The following is a 24,778-nucleotide window of genomic DNA, read 5'->3' on the forward strand; positions in this document are numbered from 1 at the left end:
TCCAAGAATTTCCGCGGAAATCCCTCCACAAGCTTCATTATAATTTTTTGGTTTTAAAATGCTACATATTTATTAAATTCCTTATAGAATCCTTGTTAAAATTCTTCAGGAGGTTTCGTAATTTTTCGGTGAGTATTCCTGCGAAATAACCATCGGAGTTATTTGAAAATAACGCAAAAAAATGCTCCTAGAATTACTGGGTTCTTTTTCAGAAATGCCTTTTGAAGATTACATTCTAATGTTTAAACGAATTTCTGCTGAAGTGATTATTTATTAATTATTTATAAACCCTTATTCGTTTTAGATGAATACAACGAAAGCAATATAAAATGTTCAACACTAAAGCTTGTCCACGTTAAATTTCGGACACTGAGATAATATCCAAATGTTTTTTAGCCATTTTATAAATTTGGACGAAGATGAAAACGTGCTAAATGCATCACATAAAGCGGATAGATTCAGCTATGTGAAAACTGATCTTTTTTGCGGTTTGTGAGAATTTAAAAAAAATCGCATTGGAAGATGGGTATCCGAAATTTAACGTGGACAGGCTGCATATCAGAATTCCTGACGAAAAAACTTTCGAAAAATGATATGATATATATGTGGTTCCTGTTACGATAATCAATCAGAAACTGACACATATCTCGGAGATTCATGTCCTTCAACGCTTCAACATACATGTTTTGTATACGTCATGCTTTAGAATGGTTTAAAAGTGGCACCCTCTGCTGATAATGAATGCTCGAGAATGTAATCATGTCATTTAATAAGCGCTTGTAAGTATTCGAAAAATAATATGAGTAATTTATTTCAAACGTAAATTTTGTTCTCAACGACATTTGCTAACGAAATTAAAGCCCACATAGATAGACATAAACATTATTTTCAAATAAACATCCTTAGACCTAGCATTATATTTGTCAAATTTTCACCTAAAACTAAATCCGCGCCAAATCCGCGCGAAGCCCTAAAATCGTTATGTAAATCCGCGCCAAATCCGCAAAAACCGCGAAATCCGCGAAAATCGCGAAATCCGCGTAGTCGTAACAACCCTGTAGTTCGAATTTTAAATTCTTCCGAATCCCAAGTACGATTCGTCCAAATTTCGAGAAAGATTTAAAATTCCGACAAGGAAACTCATTCGAATTCTGAGAATTGTCAGAATTCCGAAAACGAATTCTTCTGAATTACGTGAAGGAATTCGTCTAAATTTCATTTATCCATCGGAATCCGAAAAAGAGCTTACCAGAAATCCAAGAGGTATTGCACAGAATTTCAAGAAGGATTTTGTTCGAATTAAAAGACCGATTCTTTCAAATTATGAAAAGGATTGTGTCTCAATTCCGAAATGTTACAAACTTCTGAAAAGGAATTCCTCAAAATTCCGGAAAGGAATTAGTTCGAATTCTGGGAGAATTTCGTCAGATGTCCGGGAAATCATCTCAATTCCTAGAAGAATTTTGTCAGGATTCTGTGAAGAAACTCGTTCGAAATCCAAGGAATAAATCTTTTGATTCGGGAGGGAATTCGTTCGAAGTCCGAGAAGAAACTTGTCCAAAATCCAAGAAGGAAAAAATGGGAAGGAGTTCGTCTTGATTCCTCGAAAAAATTCGCCAGGATTACGAAAAAGCAATTCGTCCGGATAACAAAAAGACATTCATCTGAATTCCAAAAAGGAATCCGTCGAAATCCGAGAGAAAAAATGTATCGAATTACAAAATCTTACACGAATTCCGAAAGGAAATAATCCGAATTTCGACTAAACAATCGTCTGAATTACGAGAAGAATTTCGTTCAAATTTCAAAAATGCATTCTTCTGATTTTCGGGGAAGATTTTTTATTTATTCTGGGAAGGAATTCGAAGGAAGATCGTCTGAATGACTAGGAGATTTTTTTTTATTCGGGAAGGAATTCGTTTGAATTTGAAATTCGTTCGAATTTGGACGGTTCGTCCAAATTATGAGAATAGTTTTGTCTCAATTCTTAGAAGGAATCAGTCAGAATTCCGAGAGAGAATTTGTCCTAATTACAAGAAATAGCTAGAAGCTGATATATTTCCACTGGCAAAAGGAAGGTGGTTTGATTTGCTCATATGCCATCGCGTGCGGAAGGATTTTCTATCGACGAGTACTGTCTCCAAATTTCTAATATGACATCAGCATCTAGTAGAATAAGATTTTTATTGCACAGTTTTGTTTTCTCCATGCGTCCGTCTCGTCTCAACCAACTTAGCTGTCTCGGAGCGAACCAAGCAGATAAAGGTACTGCTGCTGTACCGTCGACTAATAACAGCTGAATTGATGGATGCCCCCACCAGGGGTAGTACACTAATTAATGATTTTGAGTGTATTACTTCTAAGTGAAGTTAAACTCTTTGCTTATGGAACCACCCCATCCATTTCTGGCCCTTTATACAGAAGTCTGATGAAATACAATCAATAATATAATCATGATCAAATCGTTTGTCAGATATGGCCAGTGCTATCGGCAGGTGCCTTGCTACAATAGATGGTAGTATCATCATCATCATCATTACTGCTACGTGAAGTTAAACGATTTACAATGATATGGAAATGCTAATATCATCTTACAAAATTAGACGTACATGTTCATGATAGAATTAGAGGCGAAAGTATAGAATTGATAGTTTCGTTAGGATACGGCAGGCATGAAGAATGTTTTTATAGAAGTCGATTTGAAAGCCTGCCGTATCCTAACGGAACTATCAATTCTATACTTTCGCCTCTAATTCTATCATGAACATGTACGTCTAAGTTTGGAAGATGATATTAGCATTTCCATATCATTGTAAATCGTTTAACTTCACGTAGAAGTAATACACTCAAAATCATTAATTAGTATTCCGAGAAGAAAGAATTCGTCAGGATTACGAGAATGAAATTTCTCCGAGTTCTGAGAAGAAATTTGACTAAATTCACAAAATGAATTGATGAATTGAATTCTTCAGAATGCTGAGAAAGAATTCGTCTGAATTTCGAGAGGGAAATTTATCCAAATGCTGAGAAGAAATTCGACTGAACTCATGAAATGGATTCGTTCGAAAACCGAGGACGAATTTATCAGAATTTTCAAAACGGATTCTTCTGAATTCCGAGAAGGAAATATCTGAATTCCGTTAAGGAATCTGTCTAAATTCTAAGAAGGATTTGTTTAAATTCCGATTTTCGGGAAGTGTTTCATCCGGATTCCGGGGAATAATTCCTTTAAACTATGGAAAGAAATTTGTTTAAATTACAGGAAAAAAGAAACTCGTCTGAACTTGGTCTCAGTTTCTGAAAATATTTGGTCTGTATTTATAGAAATAATTCATCTCAATCCTTTACTTCCTGGGAATTCCTTGCATAAATTAGTGCAACAGTGATTGCAGTTGTATCATTTTCCAAGAAGTGTGTTTGCACTCTCAGCTGGATAATAACGTGATAATATCTCTCTGACATCGTTTCTCAATACCATTAAAGGGCAAAGATCACCCCATATGAAACAAGGGCAGTGCTTTTACGTAAGGAAATTTACAGTTAAGTGTTCCAGATGAACTGAATGGACACCCATAGTTATTAAGAGCTCTACAGGAGTATCGATAAAGCGTAGTCCAGACATTTTTCAACGTGGAAGGTTGTGTTTGCCTTCTAATCAGAAATTTTGGATAATAAGAAATTTAACAAATTTTGAAATAAAGCGCAACGAGGAAGACAAATATTTACACAAACATGAAGCAGTCATCGTTCGAGAGGAAATTAAATGAGCAAGGTAACCCCTAACGCAAAATGACTACAAATGAACTTGTACTCCCTTCGGAAAGCTGATGAAATTGAATGTAAACATCGACCACCATCGCATCATTGGATACAGTAGGTACAGAATTTTCGCTAGAAGCTCATGAAATGTCGGGGAATTGTAATGCAAGTTGGATCCGTAACTCAGAGAGGCCTTTGATGATTGTGAGCCAAGAGGCCAAATAAACAAGGGAATCCTTCCAAGGAATCAATAAACGGAAGATGATTCTAATTGATTCTCTTCGAGCAACCTAAAGGAATCACCCCAATATATGGATAATATGGAATACAGACAAATAATCAAATTTTTATTTAATCTCAGCCTACAAGATACAGATATTAAATTTGTATCTTGTATGCCAAGCACAGAGATTTACTATGTTCGGGGAGTTGAGAACCTTTTGCACCTGACAAACCGGACAGAGAAACGAACTCTCGACACCGGATTAATACCATCCAACCCCTTTGCTCGCTAAGTTAACGGAAGACCACACCCCGTCGAGCATTAGTAGTATTAACAAGTGGAAAACAGGAGCTTCCAACCGTTCCATTGATAGTTCCATGGTCAACCAACAGTAGGGTTTGAAGAACCACAAAGAGAAAGCCTCTCGGTTGAGGAAACTCGATACAAATCAATTTTCGTGGCTGGCAGTTACTAATCGGATTTACCGCACACACGCTGCTCGTCGCTATCAGCTTTAAGAATCTCGAAAGGCTACAGGTTGGACTTCGATCGAATTTCCAAATAACCATCGGTCAATTACCATATTCATGACTGCGTGATACTCCCCTATTTATGGTTTCCCATAAATCTTTGCCTATGTTAGAATAAACTTACTATGTGGAACGCTTTTCTTGCTACTTTATCACGAAAGCGTGTGGAAAATCTGATGGTTTTTCTCTTATCGGCATATTTTTTTCTTCCCTAAATTGAGGATTGCGTGCAAATCCCATTCGTCAATATTTGAGGCTTTCCTTGACAGAAGAAGTGGGGGTAGTACTGGGTTAAAGTAAGCATCTGGGGAATACGAGAAAGCCGAGTTACTGTACCAAATTTCCCCCAAAATTAGAACCACGCGTCGCTCTTTAAATCGACCACTCAGCTGTCGGCACACATGAAGAAAGAAAAATCTAGGGTTGAAAATGTCTGAAATCGATTTTCGTAGGTGGCTTCTCGGAGAAATAAATCACTCCGTCTTCCGTCGATCGTCGTCGTCGTCGTCTGTACACGGAAGCAATGAAGAAGCAGAGGAAAATGCAAAATTGGGAAATGTGTGTTCATGTTGTTCTGCGGGCCGGGCGTTACCTTTCGCTTGCTTCGTAGTGTACATTTTTACACCCCGCCACCAAGGGGTGAACAGCGGCAATTTGTGAAACAAACTGGAATGAATGAATATTTTATTAACTATTTCGCAGGAAGACCAAGTTGGGACCGTAATGTGTTGAAAGTCAATCGGAAATGGTTACAGATTGGGACATGTGCTCAGCCGGAAAGGGAGTGGGAAGTCCTGCATTTTGGTACACCGGATAAAGTTCAATTAAAATTCCTTTTGGCTCGGATTGGGAAGAAATATTCCATTTGAAAAATATCAACTCCTGTTTTCACCGATACAATATACAATGTAGAATAAAATACGCTAACAAATTTCGATGATGTTCTTGCTCTAACAGGCCTCCAAACTTTGCGAACATGCGACCCTCCAGCAGAATCCTCTAATTCTAATTGATTGCGTCCCACCAGGCACAAGGTCAATAATTTTTGGATGGAGTTTAGATGAAAAATGCGTTCACGATAGAATGAAAAAACTTAATAAATTACCTAATGTTGCTTATTGAAATTTCAATTAAAATGTTGGTAACACTTTGACACGGATCAATCTCGCGCAAATTTGCTCATATTGTGTAGGGCCATTTGGCCAAATGCCGTTTCGTCGAAAAGTTGAAAAAATCCATTACGTTTTGAGTTGTCAACGGAAAGTGATAGGTGAGTAATGAGAAGTGATAAATGTCTCACAGCTTGCTGCTTTTCAATATTTAGTAAAAGCGAAAAATAAAAAAAATGGGAGTGAAAATTGAGAAGTAAGATCTCTCTCTCCTCAGTCATCAATTTTCATTTCTAGCATCCCACTTCTCGCTTATCGCTTATTCAGAAATGACCTTAGGGGAACGGTTCGGCACTTCATCTCATAGCTCCCATTTTCATCCCGTCAAAAACAAAGCAATGAAAAGGTATTTGATTTGTTATTTATTTTTGTGATTTTGTTCAGCAGTGAACACGCATTTTAGCAAAAAGAAGCGACAAGATTGGTGCTGTATTTCTCTGTTTTGCGATGAGATGAATATATGTTCAGTAAACGGGCTTGGTAGACTACTTCTGCCTCATACGCAGGAGTTCGTGGGTTTAATCTCAGGTCCGTTCCATTTTCCTACATTGTATCTTTCTCTATATTGCTCATGTTCTAGCAATCGCTAGAACTGAAAATGGACTTCCATACCGTTTATGTTTCTATTCCTATACCTTCAACTTGAGTATTCTAACAGTCATCTGCTAGACTTGGAAATGAATTGTAAAGTTCGTTTCCCATATTAAAAATTCTATCAGTTGCTTTCTTCTATCTATCACATTGGCAGCTCGTCAACCAAGACAGACCTCTGCCTCTCGAACCTAACCAAAAAATTCCAATAAATTCCGTATGAACTCGTGGAAAGTGCAGAGGTATATTCGGCTTGCAGTGGGCGAGTGATTACATCATCATTTCCTTCCCCTTCCCTACATTGACTTGCATTCTGACGTGGCAGGCACCAGAACGACCTAACAAATGAGATCACCAGTACTTGTACATTGAAGATGAGTGCTAGTCCCAAGCAAACATCTGTTGGTGCTTTGTGCAAGAACAGCTGGTTTGGTCATAATGGAGTAGCAACTACGGGTAGTCAATTAAGCTCTCAAGCTCAAGCTCGAGATGAATATATGTTCAGTGAGATGGAAAACGGAACAGTTCCCCTATGACTTTGTAAACACTTTTGCTACGTCGTACAAAAAATGTGAGCTACATCTTGCGCTAGTTTAATTTGTCAAGAAACTAATCAATATCTTCAAAGATAAGGTTCAATTAGAAATTGAAATAATTATAACAAAAAATATTAAAGCGTATGCTGGAGGATCGAACTTAGAACCTCAAGAACTTCTGGCTGAAATGCTAGCATTTGTACCAATTTAGATCCGTGAAGGTTGTGCACTAAAAGACTATGATATGACAAATAAATCACAGGTAGCTTTGCCTTCATGCCGTGGGTAACCTATTCACTGCAGAGTGAACTTCGCGACCGTCTTTCATCTATCCACTGTCTGGAAAACATCGTCTGCGTTATCCATGGTAACGAGACGTGCTCATTCAATAAAGAGACATCTCCCGCACATGGCTTGCGACGTAACTAAACCAGAGGCAGGCAAATTATGTTCCCATCCTGACAACGGGGTTTTGTAATTAAACGAGCCCTTTTGCGATTGAATGATAATGCAAGTCAAATGTTGATCTTTATTGCTTGACTATAGCTATGGACGGTGATCGGTTCCAAGCCTGGATCTATGACAGAAGATTGAAAGACGAAAGGTCGAAAGGACAAAATGTCGAAAGACAAAAGGTCGGAAAGACAAATGGTTGAAAAGCCAAAACGACGAAAGAAGCAAAAGGTCGAAAGAGATAGAAGGTTGCAAGGGACAAACTATCCAAACGGACAAAATGTCGAAAGGGACAAAATGTCGAATAGAACAAAAGGTCGAAAGAGACAAAAGCTTGAAAAGGACGAAAGGTAAAAGAAGTAGGACGATGGAAGACGTAAGAAAAACAAAGGAAAAGCAAGGAAGAAAAAGAGAGAAGGAAGTAATAAAAAGGAAGAAAGAAAAATGTAGAAGGAAGAAAAAAGAAGGAAGAAAGAAAAAGAAAGCAGAAGGAACAAAAAACAAGGAAAAGGAGGAAAGAAGAAAGATGAAGTATGAAGTGGAGAGAAGAAGGAAGAAGGAAACAGTAAGAAGAAAGATGAAAGAAAGAAGAAAGAAGATAGTAGAAGGATAAAGGAAGAAAGAAAATAGAAAGAAAAAGGGTGAATGAGTAAGACAGCAGGAAAATGGAAGAAGGAAGAAGTATGGTGAAAAAAGAACAAAGAAGAAAGAATGAGAAAGTAGGAAGAGGTAAGATGGAAGATGGAAGAAGGAAGAAGTATAATGGAGAAAAAAGGAAGAAAAAAAAAGAAAGAAGTCTTTTTCTACCTCCACCTCCTTTCAATCTGCATCTATACCATTTGGTCAAAAGGCATTTAGTTGGATGACATTTTGACGAGTGACGTTTGGTCAGAAGGACATTTCGTCGAAGGGACAATAGGTCGACGAAGGGACGATAGGTCGACAAAAGGACAGTCTCAGTAACAGTGACTTTCATTCACTGTGTTCCGTCAACCGAGATGGGAGTGGGCACCGACTTCCTTAGAGCTAGTACAAACACTAGTTTATGTTTTGCAATGCTTTTAGCTGTAATTCAAATTTTGTTTAGGAACTTTACAAAGATAATAGTTTATAGTCTTACATCAATCGGTCTACAACACACTCGATTATTCGATTCCTACAGAATCGCTGATCTCCCACGCGTATTCCTGTGTTATGTGTTTATAGGTTAGATTAGAAAAAAAGCAAATTCTACAAGCTTACGGTTTTCGGCTAGTTTGACTTTATAGATTCGAATAGATCCAGATCGCCACTGGAATAAACAGGTGTCCAATTCAAACAGAGTCTTGTTTCTAATCTATCTAATTTTCAACTACGAAACACTGCGCGACTTTACTCTTCTAGCTACGTCTGAAGCGAAAACGTTTTCTACCGGAAATGAAAATTTTTGCTTCGTTTTTTATTACTTCCGTTGAACTGATTCGAACCGGGCGAACTTGAGCGAAGATGCGAAATCAGTTTTGACACTATGCAGTTTGCGCCATTCCGACCCCTCCTGTGTCATCCATGGGTGCATCGCGACGGGCAGTGCTGCCAGTAACATTATCCCCCCCGTAACACTGATCACCGTCACCTGATCCAGTTTTACTAACGCTTTGAACCTGTAATACCACCAATCTGGCAGCTGATCGACGCAAAACCCCCTTCGCAGTTTTAACAAGTGCTTGTCGGATTCTGCCATCGCTTCCTTTGATAACCTGTACGATACGGCCTCGCGTCCAACTGTTTCTAGGGCGTTCATCTACCACAACGACCAAATCTCCTTCAGTTAGTGGGTTAACGTCTGTGTGCCATTTTGGTCGTTTAGTAAGAGTTGGCAGATACTCTCGTATCCAACGATTCCAAAACATATCCAACTGCATTTGAATCTGGCTGTATGAACTTTTCAACGCAGATCCCGGGTCTGTAGGCTCCATTGCTGGTTGACGTATTCCGCTTGAACGATTCCAAAACATATCCAACTGCATTTGAATCTGGCTGTATGAACTTTTCAACGCAGATCCCGGGTCTGTAGGCTCCATTGCTGGTTGACGTATTCCGCTTGAACTTCCGAGTAGGAAGTGATTTGGTGTCAGTGCCTCACTTTCTTCTGAATCGAGTGGCAGATACGTAAGAGGGCGGCTATTGACGATTCCCTCGGCTTCTACTACTAGAGTCTCCAAACCTTCGTCATCAAGTTTTCTGTTATTGTTATAGGCTGTTTCCAGAGCAGTTTTTATTGAACGAACTAACCTCTCCCAGGATCCTCCCATATGTGGTGTACCTGGAGGGTTGAACAACCATTTTGTGTTGGCGTTAGTGAATGTCGCGTTGAGGTCCTCTGCTATCTGCTTCCGTTGTTGATCCAGCATCGTGTTTGCACCCACGAAATTGGTACCATTGTCTGAGTATATTTCAGATGGCGAGCCACGGCGGCAAACAAAGCGGCGCACGCATTTCACACATGATTCTGTACTGAGGCTGTAGGCTACCTCCACATGGATTGCACGGGTCGTCATGCACGTAAATAATGCTATCCACCTTTTGGCGTTGCTACGACCTACCTTGACGATGAGGGGCCCGAAGAAATCCAAACCTACGTAGGTAAACGGTCTGATGAACGAAGCCATACGAGCATATGGTAAAGGGGCCATGCGTGGGATCTGCGGAATAGTTTTATACACCTTACACCACTGACAATCTTTCTCTACTTTTTTCACGCTGGAACGCAATCGGGGAATGTAATACCGTTGACGGATTTCATTAACGACAGTCTCTGTATTTGCATGGCGGAATTTTCGGTGATAGTCCTCTATCACTAGGTATGTGAACCGGTGGTTACGTGGCAAAATAATCGGGAACTTGGCATCGTTGTTCACATTTAATGCCGCTCCAATTCTTCCATCCATTCGTAGAACACCAATATCATCTATCACTGGAGAAAGTTGATAGAGGCTACTTGACCTTTCCAAATGGTCCTGCTGAGCCACCGGTTTTTTCTGATTACGTGTTATTTGCACGAGCTCATCCGTGAAACTTTGCCACTGTACGAGACGAATCAGTGTATATTCTCCTTTTTGCAATTCTTCTGTTCCTAGGTGTCCTTTGACTGGTTCCTCATTAATTTTCTTCCTTTTCAGGTTGTTTACGAATCGATGCACAAATGCAGCAACCCTGATTAACCTGGACAGCTTTGAGAATCTATCCAAATTTATCACTTGTTGTGGCACAGTCAATTCTCTATGTATATGGCATGGACGTAGTTCGTCATAAACGGGTTGTACTGCGATACCTTGCTTTGGCCAATCTTCTTCTGATTGCGAAAGGAAATTTGGGCCTTTGAACCATGTACCGTCTGCCGATAACAACGGACCCTTACCCCACTTGGTGGCTTCATCGGCTGGATTCTGTTTAGATGGCACCCATCTCCAATCTTCTACATTGGTCAACGTTTGAAGTTCTCCGATACGGCAAGCCACGTATTGCTTATATCTTCGAGCATCTGATTTCAGCCAAGACAAGACAGTTACTGAATCGCTCCAGAGGAAGCATCGTTGGATATTCAGAGTGTGATTGCTTTCGACAAATTTCATTAAGCGAGCACCAAGCACCGCAGCTAGTAACTCAAGGCGGGGAACGGATAGCGGCTTAAGGGGTGCCACTTTAGTTTTCGCGGCAACCAGACTGCATTCTCCATTTCCTCGGGCGTTTGTAATGCGAAAATATGCCGCCGCTGAGTAGGCCGCATCGCTTGCGTCTACGAAAATGTGCAACTGAAGACCAATGTAATGATACATGGTCGCACCATCGAAGTAACAACGGGGAATATGTATATCACTGATCTTGTTCAACGTTGCGATCCATTTCCCCCATCGCTCGAAAATCTCATCATGTACTTTCTCGTCCCAGAGTGTACCCGAGCGCCAGACTTCTTGTAATAATATCTTTCCATGTACAAGAATTACACCAAGCAACCCTAAGGGGTCAAAGAAAGCCATCAGACATTGCAGCATCTGACGTTTTGTCGGACGCTCCTGAGATCGTAGAAGCTGCTTTACTTCCTCTTTAACATCTGTAGAGAACCCCAGTTCATCAGTTCTTGTCATCCACAGTAATCCTAGAACACGTTCCCATCCGTAATCATCATTTAGGGTGAATTGTTTATCCTTCAACGAGCCGACCTCTCCCAGGTTGTGTAAAACTTCAATGCTGTTAGACATCCAGTTTCTTAGTTCAAATCCTCCGTATCCGTGTATCATACGCATTTCCTTCGAGATCCGTGTGGCGTCGTCAATGCTTTCGTAGCTTTCCAAGGAATCATCAACATAGTGATTCTTGATAATTCCCTCAACGGCTCGTGGAAATTCATTTATGAATTCATTTGCGTTTTTATTTTTGATAAATTGAGCTGATGCTGGTGAGCAGGCGGACCCAAAGGTCGCTACGTCCATTACATATATCTCCGCAGGTCCAGACTCGTTTGTGCGCCAAAGAAATCTTTGCGATTGTCTGTCTTCGGACCGAATAGATATCTGGTGGAACATTTCTCTAATATCAGATGAAACGGCCACTCTGAATTGTCGGAAGCGCATCAGCACTGCTGGAAGCGAGGAGAGTTGGTCAGGCCCTTTAAGCAAAAAGGAATTGAAAGATATACCATCTACTTGAGCTCGACCGTCCCAAATCAAACGAACTTTAGCCTTTCTTGGATTGAACACTGCGCCCAGTGGTAAATACCACACTCTTTTCAAATCGGCTTCGATTATTTCGTCTGGCGTAGCTCGATGTGCGTAACCCTTTATTACATATTCTGTCAGCTGATTTTGTATGCTTTCCCGTAACGATGGATTCTTTCTCATCCTTTTCTCCAGGCATTCCAGTCGTCTAATTGCCATTCCATAACTGTCGGGAAATTCTATCTGGTCGCTTTTCCATAAAAGCCCTGTCTCAAAGCGACTTCCTATGCGAACGGTTGTAGTTTCAAGGATACGCATAGCTCGTTCATCCTGCTTAGAAGCAACAGTTACCTCACTTTTTGCTTTTTTTGTTAAATATCTTGGCTGTGCATATGCACAGCATATGTTTCGAAATGGACAAATTGATATGAAATTTGCGAAAAAGAATCCACGTGTCTTGGAGGGACTCGAACCCTCAACCTCCTACTCTCTAGATAGGCGTGATAACCCCTACACAACAAGACCACTTAAAGGTCACGTTTGCGGAAAAGCCATCAGAATCCGAGTACCAACCTCCACCGCGGTTAGCTTTCTTTTTTGCAAATTGAATATCTTTCGGATGCTTGATTTGCCCAATCTCCACATTTGCTTTACTGTTGTATATCCACAGCCAAGCGAGTGCACATTGTTTATTAAACGAGAGGATCGCACTCCATGCCCCCCAGCAACGGACTGGGCGGGACGGTATAGAATGCGAATTCAATCGCACTCTGCTGTGCCAAAGGCTTGCTTGGCTAAAGCATTTGATGAGTTTGATTGCCTTTACGTAAACGGTCGCGTGTACTCAGACGACTTTTTGCTCCAATGTCTTCCAAGGCAAAATAGCTCTTTAGTGTATCATTAACATCTGCATCTAGTTTTCTATTGCAGCTGCAAGAATGACAATTGATAGAAAGCGACTGACCATCCATTGCACCACCGCCGTAAATGCACCACCCCAGCCTGGTCTTCGCAGCCACCGGCTCTTGTCGTAGGCCTTCCTTCACGCGTAGTGGAAGCATAACATTCAAGTTATTTACCCCGATCAGTATCCTTGGTGTTGCGTCGTGATAACTTGACACTGGTAATCCCCTGAGGTGAGGATATCTTTCCACAAGATTATCAAACGAGAGCGTTTGCCGAGGCAGCGATAGCTCATCCACTGTACGGACGTCATTCAATTCATGTTGATTCTTGCTGTGTATCGCAGAGATGCTAAGATTGACCTGACGGGAAGTTTTCTCCATTCGTGAGACGTTACCTGTCCACAACAAGCATAGCGGTAGCGTGACCCCATCGACACCAAGTTGTTTCGCTAAGTTATCTTCGATCAAAGTCATTGAAGAACTATCGTCCATGAAAGCATAGGTATCAATTGAAGCTTCCGGTCAGCTCGGAAAATGACGCCTCCAGAGAGCAACTATTGGATACCCTTGTGGCCCGAGGTAAACAACCCTTCCGGGATATAAGAGGTGTTTTGGGAGATCGCGATGTGATATATATGCAGGCCATCTATGCCTTCCTTTGCTTGGCTGACATCAAAGTTTAATGCCTATATTCTTCTCTTTCTCAGTTTTTTCTTGTCCGATTCTGTTTCTCTATACCATGTACCCGAAGCTCTGGCCATCCGGAAGATGCTCCTGACGAACCAAAATCGAGCACGACGCCACGCAAAATCGTTTTCAACGTTCAACGTCAAACGCCCGGATGAGCAGCTGAAATAACCTAAACCCAAATCCCTACCCCGTCCGTCCTGTATTAAGTTTTTAACCTTGAGTCGCCACGAGTATTATGGTCTATGTCCCTCCCAACTAACTGTTAAGATAAGATGATATACCATGTAAAAATATCATACTTGAGAATTGCGGCTCCGCAAAGTGTCACACACGACTGAGCCTACCAAATAAATGAACTGGTAAAAAAAAAAAAAAAAAAAAAAAAGCTTCCGGTCCATGAAGCGTTACTGGAACAATGCGGAATAGTAACAGGTTTACAGTATGACGATGAGAAAAATTCTCTGCGGTTGTAATCAGTGATGGCACGGTATCGTTGGATGGCGACGAGTGCAAAAGTGGATGGTGCCGGTATTGGCATCCGTTAATTCCGCAACGATTAGAGTTTCTGCAGCTCCTTCTTCCATGATCGTTGAGGCACGTACGACAAAGCTCTCTGTCCTGGATCAGCTTCCATCTGTCTTCTACCGCAAGTTGCTTGAAATTTCCACACTGTGCAATCCGATGATCTGGTTTTCGACACGCATTGCACAATTTTTCCCGTTCCTGGCTGACTTCTCCTTCTTCGGTGTGGGTGTTCAGAGTTCCACGAAACTTGGCATTGAACTTTTCGTTTGAAGCATTTTTGACACTTGAATACACAGTCACTTTACTCGCAGACAAGACAATACCCGACATGAAACTCGCAAAGGTCTTCAAGTTGACTTTCGGGAACTGCTGGAGATAAGCGCCCCACTGCATTTTGATATGTCCGGGCAATTTACCTACCAATTCCGAGAGCAATGATGGGTTTGACAGGTGTGCGCGCTGATCTGCTGCCTCCAAGTGATCGCACAAGCTTTGAATGGCCATACCAAAATCGATCAGAGTTTCTAATTTCTCGATTTTGGGCGCTGGGACCAATCTAACCTTTTCGAGCAGAGCATTGATCAATATTTCTGGTCTGCCATACAACAAATTTAAGGTGTCGATGACATACGGAACTGAATCTGGTAATAGTAGTCGACTTTGTACCGCGGCGTACGCTTGGCCGCGTAAACAACGTTGCAGCCGTGCCAGGTTTTCGGTATTCGTGTAGCCGCAAGCCAGTGTTGAGTTCTTGAAGCTACTTATAAACACAGGCCATTCGGTTGGAATTCCCGAGAATGTGGGTAGGTCACGAGACATAACTTGTCTGGCGGCCAACTGCGAAGGGGTAAGCGCGAATTCTGAAGCGTGAGAATAGACGGGGTTTAAACCCATAGAAGTTACTTTTGGTAGTTCATTAGTCGGAAAGAACTGTCCACTGGGATCGAGATTAGAGTTTATGAAATTTTGTTGTGAAATTTCACAAAATGGCGGATTAGGGTTTTCAATTTTAGTGTCCCTGAATTGTCTACATAGATGGTTCATATCAACGTGTTTTCGTTTTGTTTCGTTTTTCATTGGATCATAAGGTGACTTACCTGGTGACCGAACGGGGGGAATCGGAACATTATTACCTGCATTCTGCCGTCCGATCTTGCCTTCCTCAAACGTCAACCTTCTTGGTCTCGGGACCGGTGTTGGTCCCATTCTGGTGGACTGGTAGTCATTGGATATAGTGGGACCAGTTGGCTCCATCGGATTAAACTGCCGTGATGTCTCCGGTTCAATTTGCTGCTGGTTTACATCCGCCTCCTTGTATCGGCCAGCTCCTTCTATCGGGATTCGTTTTTCGTTGCCAATCGGTCTTTCCGGGATTCTCTGATCAAGATTGCGTGTCGTATGCGTCATCATCAACGGATCTTCGATTTGACTATAATCATTTCCTGCTTGATCTGCCACATACGTGTCAATCCACTGCCTCACCTTGTCATAATTCGTTCGCTCACTCATTCTGCTGCTGACTTCCGTCCTGTCACAGTCCATTTCGAGAAGTTTGTACTTCTCCTCTATAAATTTTCGCTCCAGAGCATGTTGCTCTTCTAGTTTGCGCAACTGTAGTTCCAAACGAGATGGTCTAGATGAAGCCGTATGCGTAACCGACCGAATGCTGTTGAATTTTTTAACGCACGGTTGACATAACCATTGTCGGTTTTCTACTGCCGGCGATACACCGGCGCAAGACATATGCCACCATGAATCGCAGTGATCACATTGTACGAGGTTGTCCGCCCTGTCCGAGCGATCGCAGTTGACGCAGCTTGATTCTCCGGCAACTGGTGTTTCCATATCGCCATGATCCATCATTGTGCGATTGATCTAAAAGATTTGTTCCGTCAACCGAGATGGGAGTGGGCACCGACTTCCTTAGAGCTAGTACAAACACTAGTTTATGTTTTGCAATGCTTTTAGCTGTAATTCAAATTTTGTTTAGGAACTTTACAAAGATAATAGTTTATAGTCTTACATCAATCGGTCTACAACACACTCGATTATTCGATTCCTACAGAATCGCTGATCTCCCACGCGTATTCCTGTGTTATGTGTTTATAGGTTAGATTAGAAAAAAAAGCAAATTCTACAAGCTTACGGTTTTCGGCTAGTTTGACTTTATAGATTCGAATAGATCCAGATCGCCACTGGAATAAACAGGTGTCCAATTCAAACAGAGTCTTGTTTCTAATCTATCTAATTTTCAACTACGAAACACTGCGCGACTTTACTCTTCTAGCTACGTCTGAAGCGAAAACGTTTTCTACCGGAAATGAAAATTTTTGCTTCGTTTTTTATTACTTCCGTTGAACTGATTCGAACCGGGCGAACTTGAGCGAAGATGCGAAATCAGTTTTGACACTATGCAGTTTGCGCAATTCCGACCCCTCCTGTGTCATCCATGGGTGCATCGCGACGGGCAGTGCTGCCAGTAACACACTGCTTGAGCCATCCCCAAAAATGATGTACGGCAAAGAAGGACGCTTCGATAATTAATTATTCTCAAATGGCCCTCGCATACTTCAACACCTTTCAAACCATTTTCAAACTTGTCGCAGCCAAGCGATAAATTTCGAGTTCCATTTTTTTCCCATCTGCTTTTGCACACATGCTGCTTAATTCCTCTATACGAGCAGCATCGAGACCGACATGCCAGTAAAATTTAATTTGAGACAGAGTATCTATGAAAAGAATAAGAAATGACCATTCAATCAAATGTTCCTTCGACCAAACGTCCTTTCGACGAAATGTCTTTTTAGACATTTTGACCTTTTCGACCGGCAGCAAAATAAAATGTCCATAAAGAATTAGAAATTTCAATAAAAAATTAAGAAAAAGCCAATAAAAAAATCAAGATATAAGCAACAAATGAATATAAAGTTTTCACAAATAATCCAAATTTCAATAAACAATTGAGAATTTCCACAAAACACAAATAAATAAGCACTTTTAAAAGAATTAAAAATTTCAATAAAAAATTAAGAAAAAGCCAATAAAAAAATCAAGATATAAGCAACAAATGAATATAAAGTTTCCACAAATAATCCAAATTTCAATAAACAATTGAGAATTTTCCACAAAACACAAATAAATAAGCACATTTAAAAGCAAAAACTGCAATGATAAAAGAAGAATTTGCTACAAAGAAATCATAATATTCCAATGGAATAAAAACAAAATTTCCATAAATATATCAATATTAGCAATAAACAATTACAAAATTTTTCCAAAAAATGATAAAAAATTAAAAACTTGCTACAAAATAAAGAGCAGTAGCAGTAGCATTAGCATTGAGCAATTCGCACAAATTCGTAGGTGGTACAAGCCAAGATTGTACGACAGTAGCATCATCTTCATCCGTTACCACAGATAATGATTTGGGACTAATCACTACCTCTTAGATGGAAGCAATACACTCTCCAATAGTCGAGATCTGTCCTGGCTACGTCCTTGCGAATGCTGAAGAAGGGGAAGGATGGTTAATTGGATACCTACTTAAGAAAGATGCAGAGAACGACCTCTCATAGGTGCCACGATAGGTTTTGGGATTGTGTGGAAGATTATAACAGTAGGAATCGTTTTGGTAGAACGTGAAACACAGAAAGAACTGAGATAGAAGTACAAAGTAGGAAATGGACGAGCCTGGAATTGTACCCACGACCTCCTGCTTATACGGCAGAAGCGGGAGCCACTAGACCACCGAGCTCGTCTAACTTTCTACAAAATAAAGAGCAATAAAAAATAAGAAAATTTCCATAAAAAAAAAACTAAAAAGCAATAAAGTTGATCAAATTTCCTATGAACAATAAACGCTTTTAAAGAAAGAGTCATCTATGAAAAAATGTTCAGTTTTATCGCTTATTATATTTCTTTATGAACATGTTCATATTTTTAATTGCTATTTATTGAATTTTTGTGAAAAGTTTTCAATTTTTATATGGACAAAATATTTATTTTGTGGAAAATTTTGCTACTGTTTATTGCTAATATTGATTTATTTATGGAAATTTGTTTTTTTTTTTTTCAATGGAGCATTTTGATTTCTTATGGCATTTTCTTCTTTTATTGCAATTTTCGCTTTTAAAAGTGCTTCTTTATGTTTGTTTTGTGGACAATTCTAAATTGTTTATGGAAATTTTGCATTATTTTTGGAAACTTTATATTTATTTATAGCTTATACCCTGATTTCTATTAATTGGAAAATTCCTAATTATTAGGGGGAGTTTTTATTTGAGTATTCTGACCATTTGTCCCTTCGACCTTTTGTCATTTCTAACTTTTATCCCCATCTGTTTTTATCTGATCTGGAACTATGTTCGACTTAATCTGAAATGGACTTTTCTGTGAAACGGACAACATACCCCATTCGATTTTGGCAGCACGTTCGTAAAATTTATGTTGCCAAAACCAAATGTCTTTTGGTTTCCCATGATACTTCACATTGCTCCACTTACTCACTCACTGGACACAACGTGACGATTCTTTACGCGGATTTTGAAATCTAATCGTTTTTACTTTAAGCAGATCTTACGCGATTTTTTACAAATTGTTTTTACGTCGATTTAGGGTTCTAGCCAGTTTTTTTAACAGAGGTTTTGAAATTTAAGCGGTTTGAAGCAATTTAAAAAAATATATTTAAAAAATGTATTGGCTTTGTTGCCAAAATCGAATGGGGTCGGTATTATTATTAATATTGTTTTTCTATGAGACTTTCAGCCCTAGGCTGACTCATCTCTTCGAACGAACTATTTGGTCGAATGTTTGGTCTTGGTTCAAAATAACATGCGGCTGAACAAGATTTTTGGCCCGTTTGGTCAAACGATATTTTTGGCCGTGTGTCTCGTTCAGCCCACTTAATTTTTCAGCCATATGACATTTTTGGCGGTATGATCCGTTCGGTCAAATGACATTTCTGGCCAAATATAACACAATCGACAGTTTTATTTGTTCGACCATGCAACATTTTCGAACGAATGACCAACTCGACCGTAAACCTGTTCAACTAAATTACCTACACGGTTAAGCACCATTTTTGACCGAATGACCTTCTTGGCGAAATGATCAGTTGGGGATTTTTTTCATGGAAATTGCTCCACAGACAGGGTATATAACAAAAATAAAATTTAGAAACTAGGATGCTTATTTTCCAAGAACATTCCTGTGGATTTTTTTGGTTTTTCCCCGACACCAAATCGGTAAAAACATAACTCTATAACAAGGAAAATTGAAAAAAAAAAGGAAAAAAATGCAGGCAAAATTTGAAAAAAAAAAAATTGAGGGCAGTATCGAGGACAGGAACAGATCGTAATGCCTTATAAAAGGTTAAAAATGTACCATGCGTCTCCATAATTAGCCAAACATGGGCGAATGCATTTTCAGCACGAGTAGCACGTTTGTAGCATAATATAAATATCACGCAATTTGCATGCGCTATTTTTTTACAATAAAAAAAGAGGTTAAAAACAAATGTAATTTTCTCTTTGATAGCTCATCAATGTGCCAACGATAAATTTTAAGAATTTGTGAAGAATGATGAAATTTATTAAAATAAATTTTAGTGGAATATCTTCACTTGTCATAGGACGAGTTTGTACAGTCCCGTTTGGTTCCACCGCTTGGTTGTGCCTTGGCGGATGCGTGTTTTGGCCTCGGCAGTGGGGTCGTCCTCAGTGTCTCGTACTTGTAGTCAAATACGAGACGCTGAGGACGACCTTACTGTTGAGGTCGAGATACGTGTCTGCCGGGACACAATTGGGTGGTGGAGTTGAATGGGATTGTGCAGACTCGTCTTATGGCAAGTGGATTAGTATTTAATAATTCCTTATGGGCTTAGATCTGTGTGCTCGTTTATCTTTTGATTCGAAAGCTCATTCCATAAGTATGATTTTAATCAAAAGACAAATATTTACAATATAAATATTAAAATATGTATCAAAATATTCACCTTACTATATTGACATATGTAAAACCAAGGTAATTCCAAGAGCTTAAAATCTTTCAAAAAAAAAAAATAACTGAGAAGGATTGTTTTAAAAGGTATATCATATTTGTTGCAGAACAAACAGTTCATCCTTTTTATTCAAGAGACTGATATTACAATTAAATCCGTTATTTTCAATTAAAATTTTATGGCCTCTGAATTCCATCTTAAGTAAACAAATTATCTGTTGCATTTTATAACATATTGAATAAATTATTAGGAAATGGGATAAGACCGTGTACACTAATTCACAGAAAAATCCTATTTATTGCCATAAAAGTCTGCAAGTCTGTTGTAACTGCAATACCGAGTCACTGCTACGGAGCATCCAATGATTTTTTTTTTAATTATTGTTTCTTGAAGAATTATGGAGCATTCATGATCTTAAAACAAGATGATCAAAAATAAATTTGTTTATGCATCATATGAAAATGTGACAGCATCATACACTTTGCGTTAGTTTTTATGTGTAAGAATGTAAATATACTCTTTTTACTGTGTTTTTATTTTTTTTGTTACACATATATTTTTTATTTTTTACTTTTTTGCTTTTGGAAGGGATGTTGGTTTTGATGCACATAGTTGGGTTTGCCATTGGAGGGTGTTTTTTATGAGGTGTGCGAGGGAGAGTTCGGCTGCCGGTGGGACTTAAACCCGCACTATTCCATTAAGAACACGGACGTATTACCAATTATACAACAGCTGCCCTTGCGAGAAAGCTGTCCCATAACCAGCTAATAACGGTGACATATGAGTCAATTCCCCGTATCCATCGAATCCTACTTTAGCAATATTTCACATCTTTTCTCTCTACCCAACTATGTGTATCGAAATTGAACAACAGTCGATCGCGTTTGAATCACAAACATGTGCTTCTGCCTGTCGTATTGAGGCGGGTTTGCTTCTGCTACGACAATAGAGGCTTGTTTGCAGCCGTTTGATCATTTATTCATCCACTTAGAATTCATTTGTTGATCAAAATCATTATCATATCAGGGGGGGAGGGGACTTTAATTTCTTTTTGCTCTTTTTTCGTTTCAGAGAGCGAGCAAAGGCGCTTAAACCTAGGCTATTAGCCAGGGCAAGGCTAATACCTTCGCCCCATCCGAGAAAAATCATCGGCAAGGATAATGGAGTGACATAAATTTCTTAGCAAAGTCACTCCCAACGTATTTCCACAAATTTTCTATCATTTGCTTATAATGATACTCCTAAACCACATACCCTACCCACCATCCAATTCCTTGACATCTATGAGGGCGTCGGTGAGTCGCTGGCCTCTCGTTAAGTAGATGTCATATCATCATTTCCTTCCCTTTCCTAGTAACGGAGAAGATGGGCGTGGCCGGCAATGATAGCTTTCATGTTTTATCATTTTGGACCCCAATTGGATTTCCATTGAATCCCAAATGGAAATCCATAAGCAATTGGGGTAAGAAAGGTAAAGAATATACATGACAACTATCAGTATGCAATCTACGAAATACTCCGCTACAACGCAACGCAACGCAACGCAACGCAATGATGAAATTTATTAAAATAAAGATTTAAAAAATGTTCTTCGAAGAAATATTGCTTACCGTTCTATGGTGTTGTTGATAGATCATCATCTTCATATATGAAACCTCAAATCGCAATAGCTACCCGGCAAAACGATTCATTGCATCTACACCCGCATAAGCGACGTTGAAATAATCGTCATCGTCATCACCATAATATGAAAAGCAGGCAGAAAGGCAAACAAAACGGAGGGCATGAACGTAAACATAAAACCACCTATCCGTAAAGACAGCAAAGACGACGACGATGACAACAACAAGACCCAGTATTATGTCTGAGAACCACCTTCGATGTTGTGGTGCAAACTCGGCACTCTCCAGTCCACGCAAACCCCTGCTTCGATAACTTATGTATATGTTTAGTCGGACCGTCGTCGGTCGGTCGCATAGTCTGAGGCGACTGACAGCATAAAAGGGGGAGATTATTATGACTGCAAACAGCAGCAGCAGCAATAAGAGGAACTCAACTCAGCCTCGCTGCTGGTCACCCATTGAGAAGCGTTTATAGAGTTTGGAATGTCGCTGCTACAGGGCGATACGATCTGCCAGCACCGATTCGAGCCAACGCAGAGACGACCCGGAGTTCAGAGTCCGCACCACAGTGAGTGTGAGTAGTGCTTCCAGTATATGCGTCAGGGTTATTGCTATCGCGTTGCAGTGAGGAAGCGTCTAACCGTGAGGTCGTCGTTTTTCGGCGAATTTCGATTGACAAAGTGTGATTTCGCTTATCTGACATCTGTCCGGCGATACCGGTGACATTAAAAGCTAGCAATTTGATGTGTTTGAGGAGTTTCTTCGGCAGTAGATTCAAACGTAGGCGAAGGTAATGAAAGTGATGATCACCACTTCGGTCGGAGCATAAGAGCAACCACTGCAACGAATTCGAAGAAGAAGAAAACGACAACCACGAAGAGGACATTGGAGAGGATCTTGGCCATAGGAAAGCTTGTTGGTAGTCTCATGCAGTTACAATCTAGCAGCCCCTTTACTGCAGCAGGAAGAACGATACTCAAGGGGTGATTTTGGGTAGTGTGTGCGTGTGCGTGCTGTGAAACGAACCGTCTTGCCCACTGAAGTGTGTGCAAAGCGTGTAAATACAAGAATCTACCATATCAAAAGCTCGGACAAGATGCTCAATAAACAACTTATTTCGTGGGTTCTACTTAGCGGATGTAAGTATCTTTAAATTTGAAAAAATAATATTTGTCCCGGTTTGCACCGCAGAATTATGGCCAGTCCATGGGAACAGGTAGTCTTTTGTTCTACCGTTCTACATAGGTGTGGGTGAATTCCCACATCACCTTTAGGCTGCTGCCCGAGCTACATGTCTCGATTGGATGATTTTCTCTTGATTTATGCTTTGTGCATCTGGAACCCTTTGTCTCACTGCGAGAATGTGATCTGGGTTCAAAGTTATAATCGCTGATCAAACGAACAAAAACTTGTTTTCCTTTGCAGTCGTGACCGTGTGCTGCTCAGCTGGTACTGGCAGCTCCGGAGGGGGTCTCTACAACTATGGCGGTTTGTCTGCAGCGAACAGTGCTCCTTCAGCAGCTTCTTTCTCCCGCAATATGTCTCCACAACGATTCTACATGCCAGCAGGACTAGGCAACCCCGAAGACCCGAACCGATACCGATCGACGACCCCCAGCCAGCAATCTACGGCCGCTCCCAAAACGAACCGCATCTCCGCCTGGGGGATCATCTCGATCGTGATGTTTGTGATCATGATCGGTGCCGGAGCCTACTGGGGCTTCATCTGCTATCCTTTGGTGTGCAAAAAGGAGCGAAACTACAACATGATGATGAACATGTCCTCCGCAACGACTGCCACCCCCACCAGATCTACCGAGTTCGAGAAACTCGAAAACTACTGCTCGAAATCGACGACCTCCAGTCGGAGCAACGACACCGGAATCAGCAATATATAGATGATCATGTGACCCAGGTCAGGCATTGCCACTACTATTAGCTGATAAGCTCAGAACACCCTATCGTTCCAACTACTTCCCCTACATCTTCGGATGCTGGCATAAGGAAATAAATAGCTTAGGACTGTTCTATGCAAAAATAATCCCATTTGGTTTGCCATAAGAATAGAAATTTGACAAAATTCACAATCTACATAGTGAAATAGACGAAGTGAACAATCAACAAAATGTGAGAACAATTAGTATTAAGACCAAGCTCGAATTTCGACTTAATGATAACTGATAAGAGACTGATGATCTTGATTTAATGTACACGATAGTATTACCGGTTGTAGAAAGCCACAACCTAATAAAATTTTCAATAAAAATCGAAACATCTCGAAATTCTTTGAAAGAAATCCCACTGGATTATTGAGTCCACCAGCATCGCCGCTCCCGCAGCTCAAAAGTAACAAAACGTGTACACTATACAATAAAAGTCGGTCGACGGAAACCCCGAGAGCATTAAGATGTTTCCTCCAGCCAGAAACATTCTTTTACTTCATTCCGTGCTCTTTTATTATCCCGCGACGCAAGAACTTGAAGGTCTCCTCGTCATCAACAACAATCATGAGGCAACAGCAGCAGGTTTGGTCGGTAAGCCCGAGTAGATGTGGGTAATAAACGTCCAAGTTCTCATGCGATTACACAAACATTTTGTTTGCAAAATAAAGATATATAGTGAAGAAAATTCAAAACTTGAAAGGTATTTTTTATTGAAATTGTACAGGTTTCAGTTCCGCTTGACAGTTCCGCGATTATACATTTATTAATTTTTAGCAACAATGGAATCAAGCGATAAAACTTGTTAATATATAAAATTAGTTGTTCCATCTACTCGGGAACAGATCGCCAGCGACAAAGCGGGAAAAGATCGGAGGAAATTTTGAATTTAACGCAACCTGGTATTAATTCTCACTCAACTTGAGCGAGAGCTGGACTGCCTATGGTTGAGGCTTGGTTTAGCTTACTATTGCCAAGAGAGGTGCGGAGAAGGTTTACCGGTGTAAAAAAGAAGGCCGAACGAGAGTGACTTGTGGAACATTGGATTTTGCTTTGTATACACTTATGTATTGAGGTGTCGTTTCTTTTCTCGGAACATTGATGCCGGGTGTAATGTGTGGATTTGATGAAATGAGCTGAGCA

The 24,778-nt window shown here is 40.3% G+C and overlaps 2 protein-coding genes and 1 long non-coding RNA gene across 9 annotated transcripts in view; 1 reads left to right on the forward strand and 2 right to left on the reverse strand.

The window, feature by feature from the left end:
* The window catches only part of LOC134213075 (leucine-rich repeat and calponin homology domain-containing protein), a 197,248-nt gene that overhangs the window by 44,639 nt on the left and 127,831 nt on the right, over positions 1–24,778 (reverse strand). The gene's annotated exons all lie outside the window — the stretch shown is intronic.
* On the reverse strand, positions 8,249–9,219 carry LOC134217240 (uncharacterized). Its single transcript, XR_009980957.1, has 3 exons — positions 8,504–9,219; positions 8,382–8,448; positions 8,249–8,326 (listed from the first exon to the last, which is right to left on the reverse strand). It is a non-coding gene; the product is annotated as an uncharacterized LOC134217240 (long non-coding RNA).
* On the forward strand, positions 22,139–23,967 carry LOC134217241 (uncharacterized). Its single transcript, XM_062696016.1, has 2 exons — positions 22,139–22,834; positions 23,121–23,967. Exons 1-2 carry the CDS (start codon positions 22,792–22,794, stop codon positions 23,591–23,593), a joined length of 516 nt encoding a protein of 171 aa, XP_062552000.1. The 5' UTR covers positions 22,139–22,791; the 3' UTR covers positions 23,594–23,967.

The sequence above is a fragment of the Armigeres subalbatus genome, chromosome 2, assembly GCF_024139115.2.
Source record: "Armigeres subalbatus isolate Guangzhou_Male chromosome 2, GZ_Asu_2, whole genome shotgun sequence".
NCBI classification, from domain to species: domain Eukaryota; kingdom Metazoa; phylum Arthropoda; class Insecta; order Diptera; family Culicidae; genus Armigeres; species Armigeres subalbatus.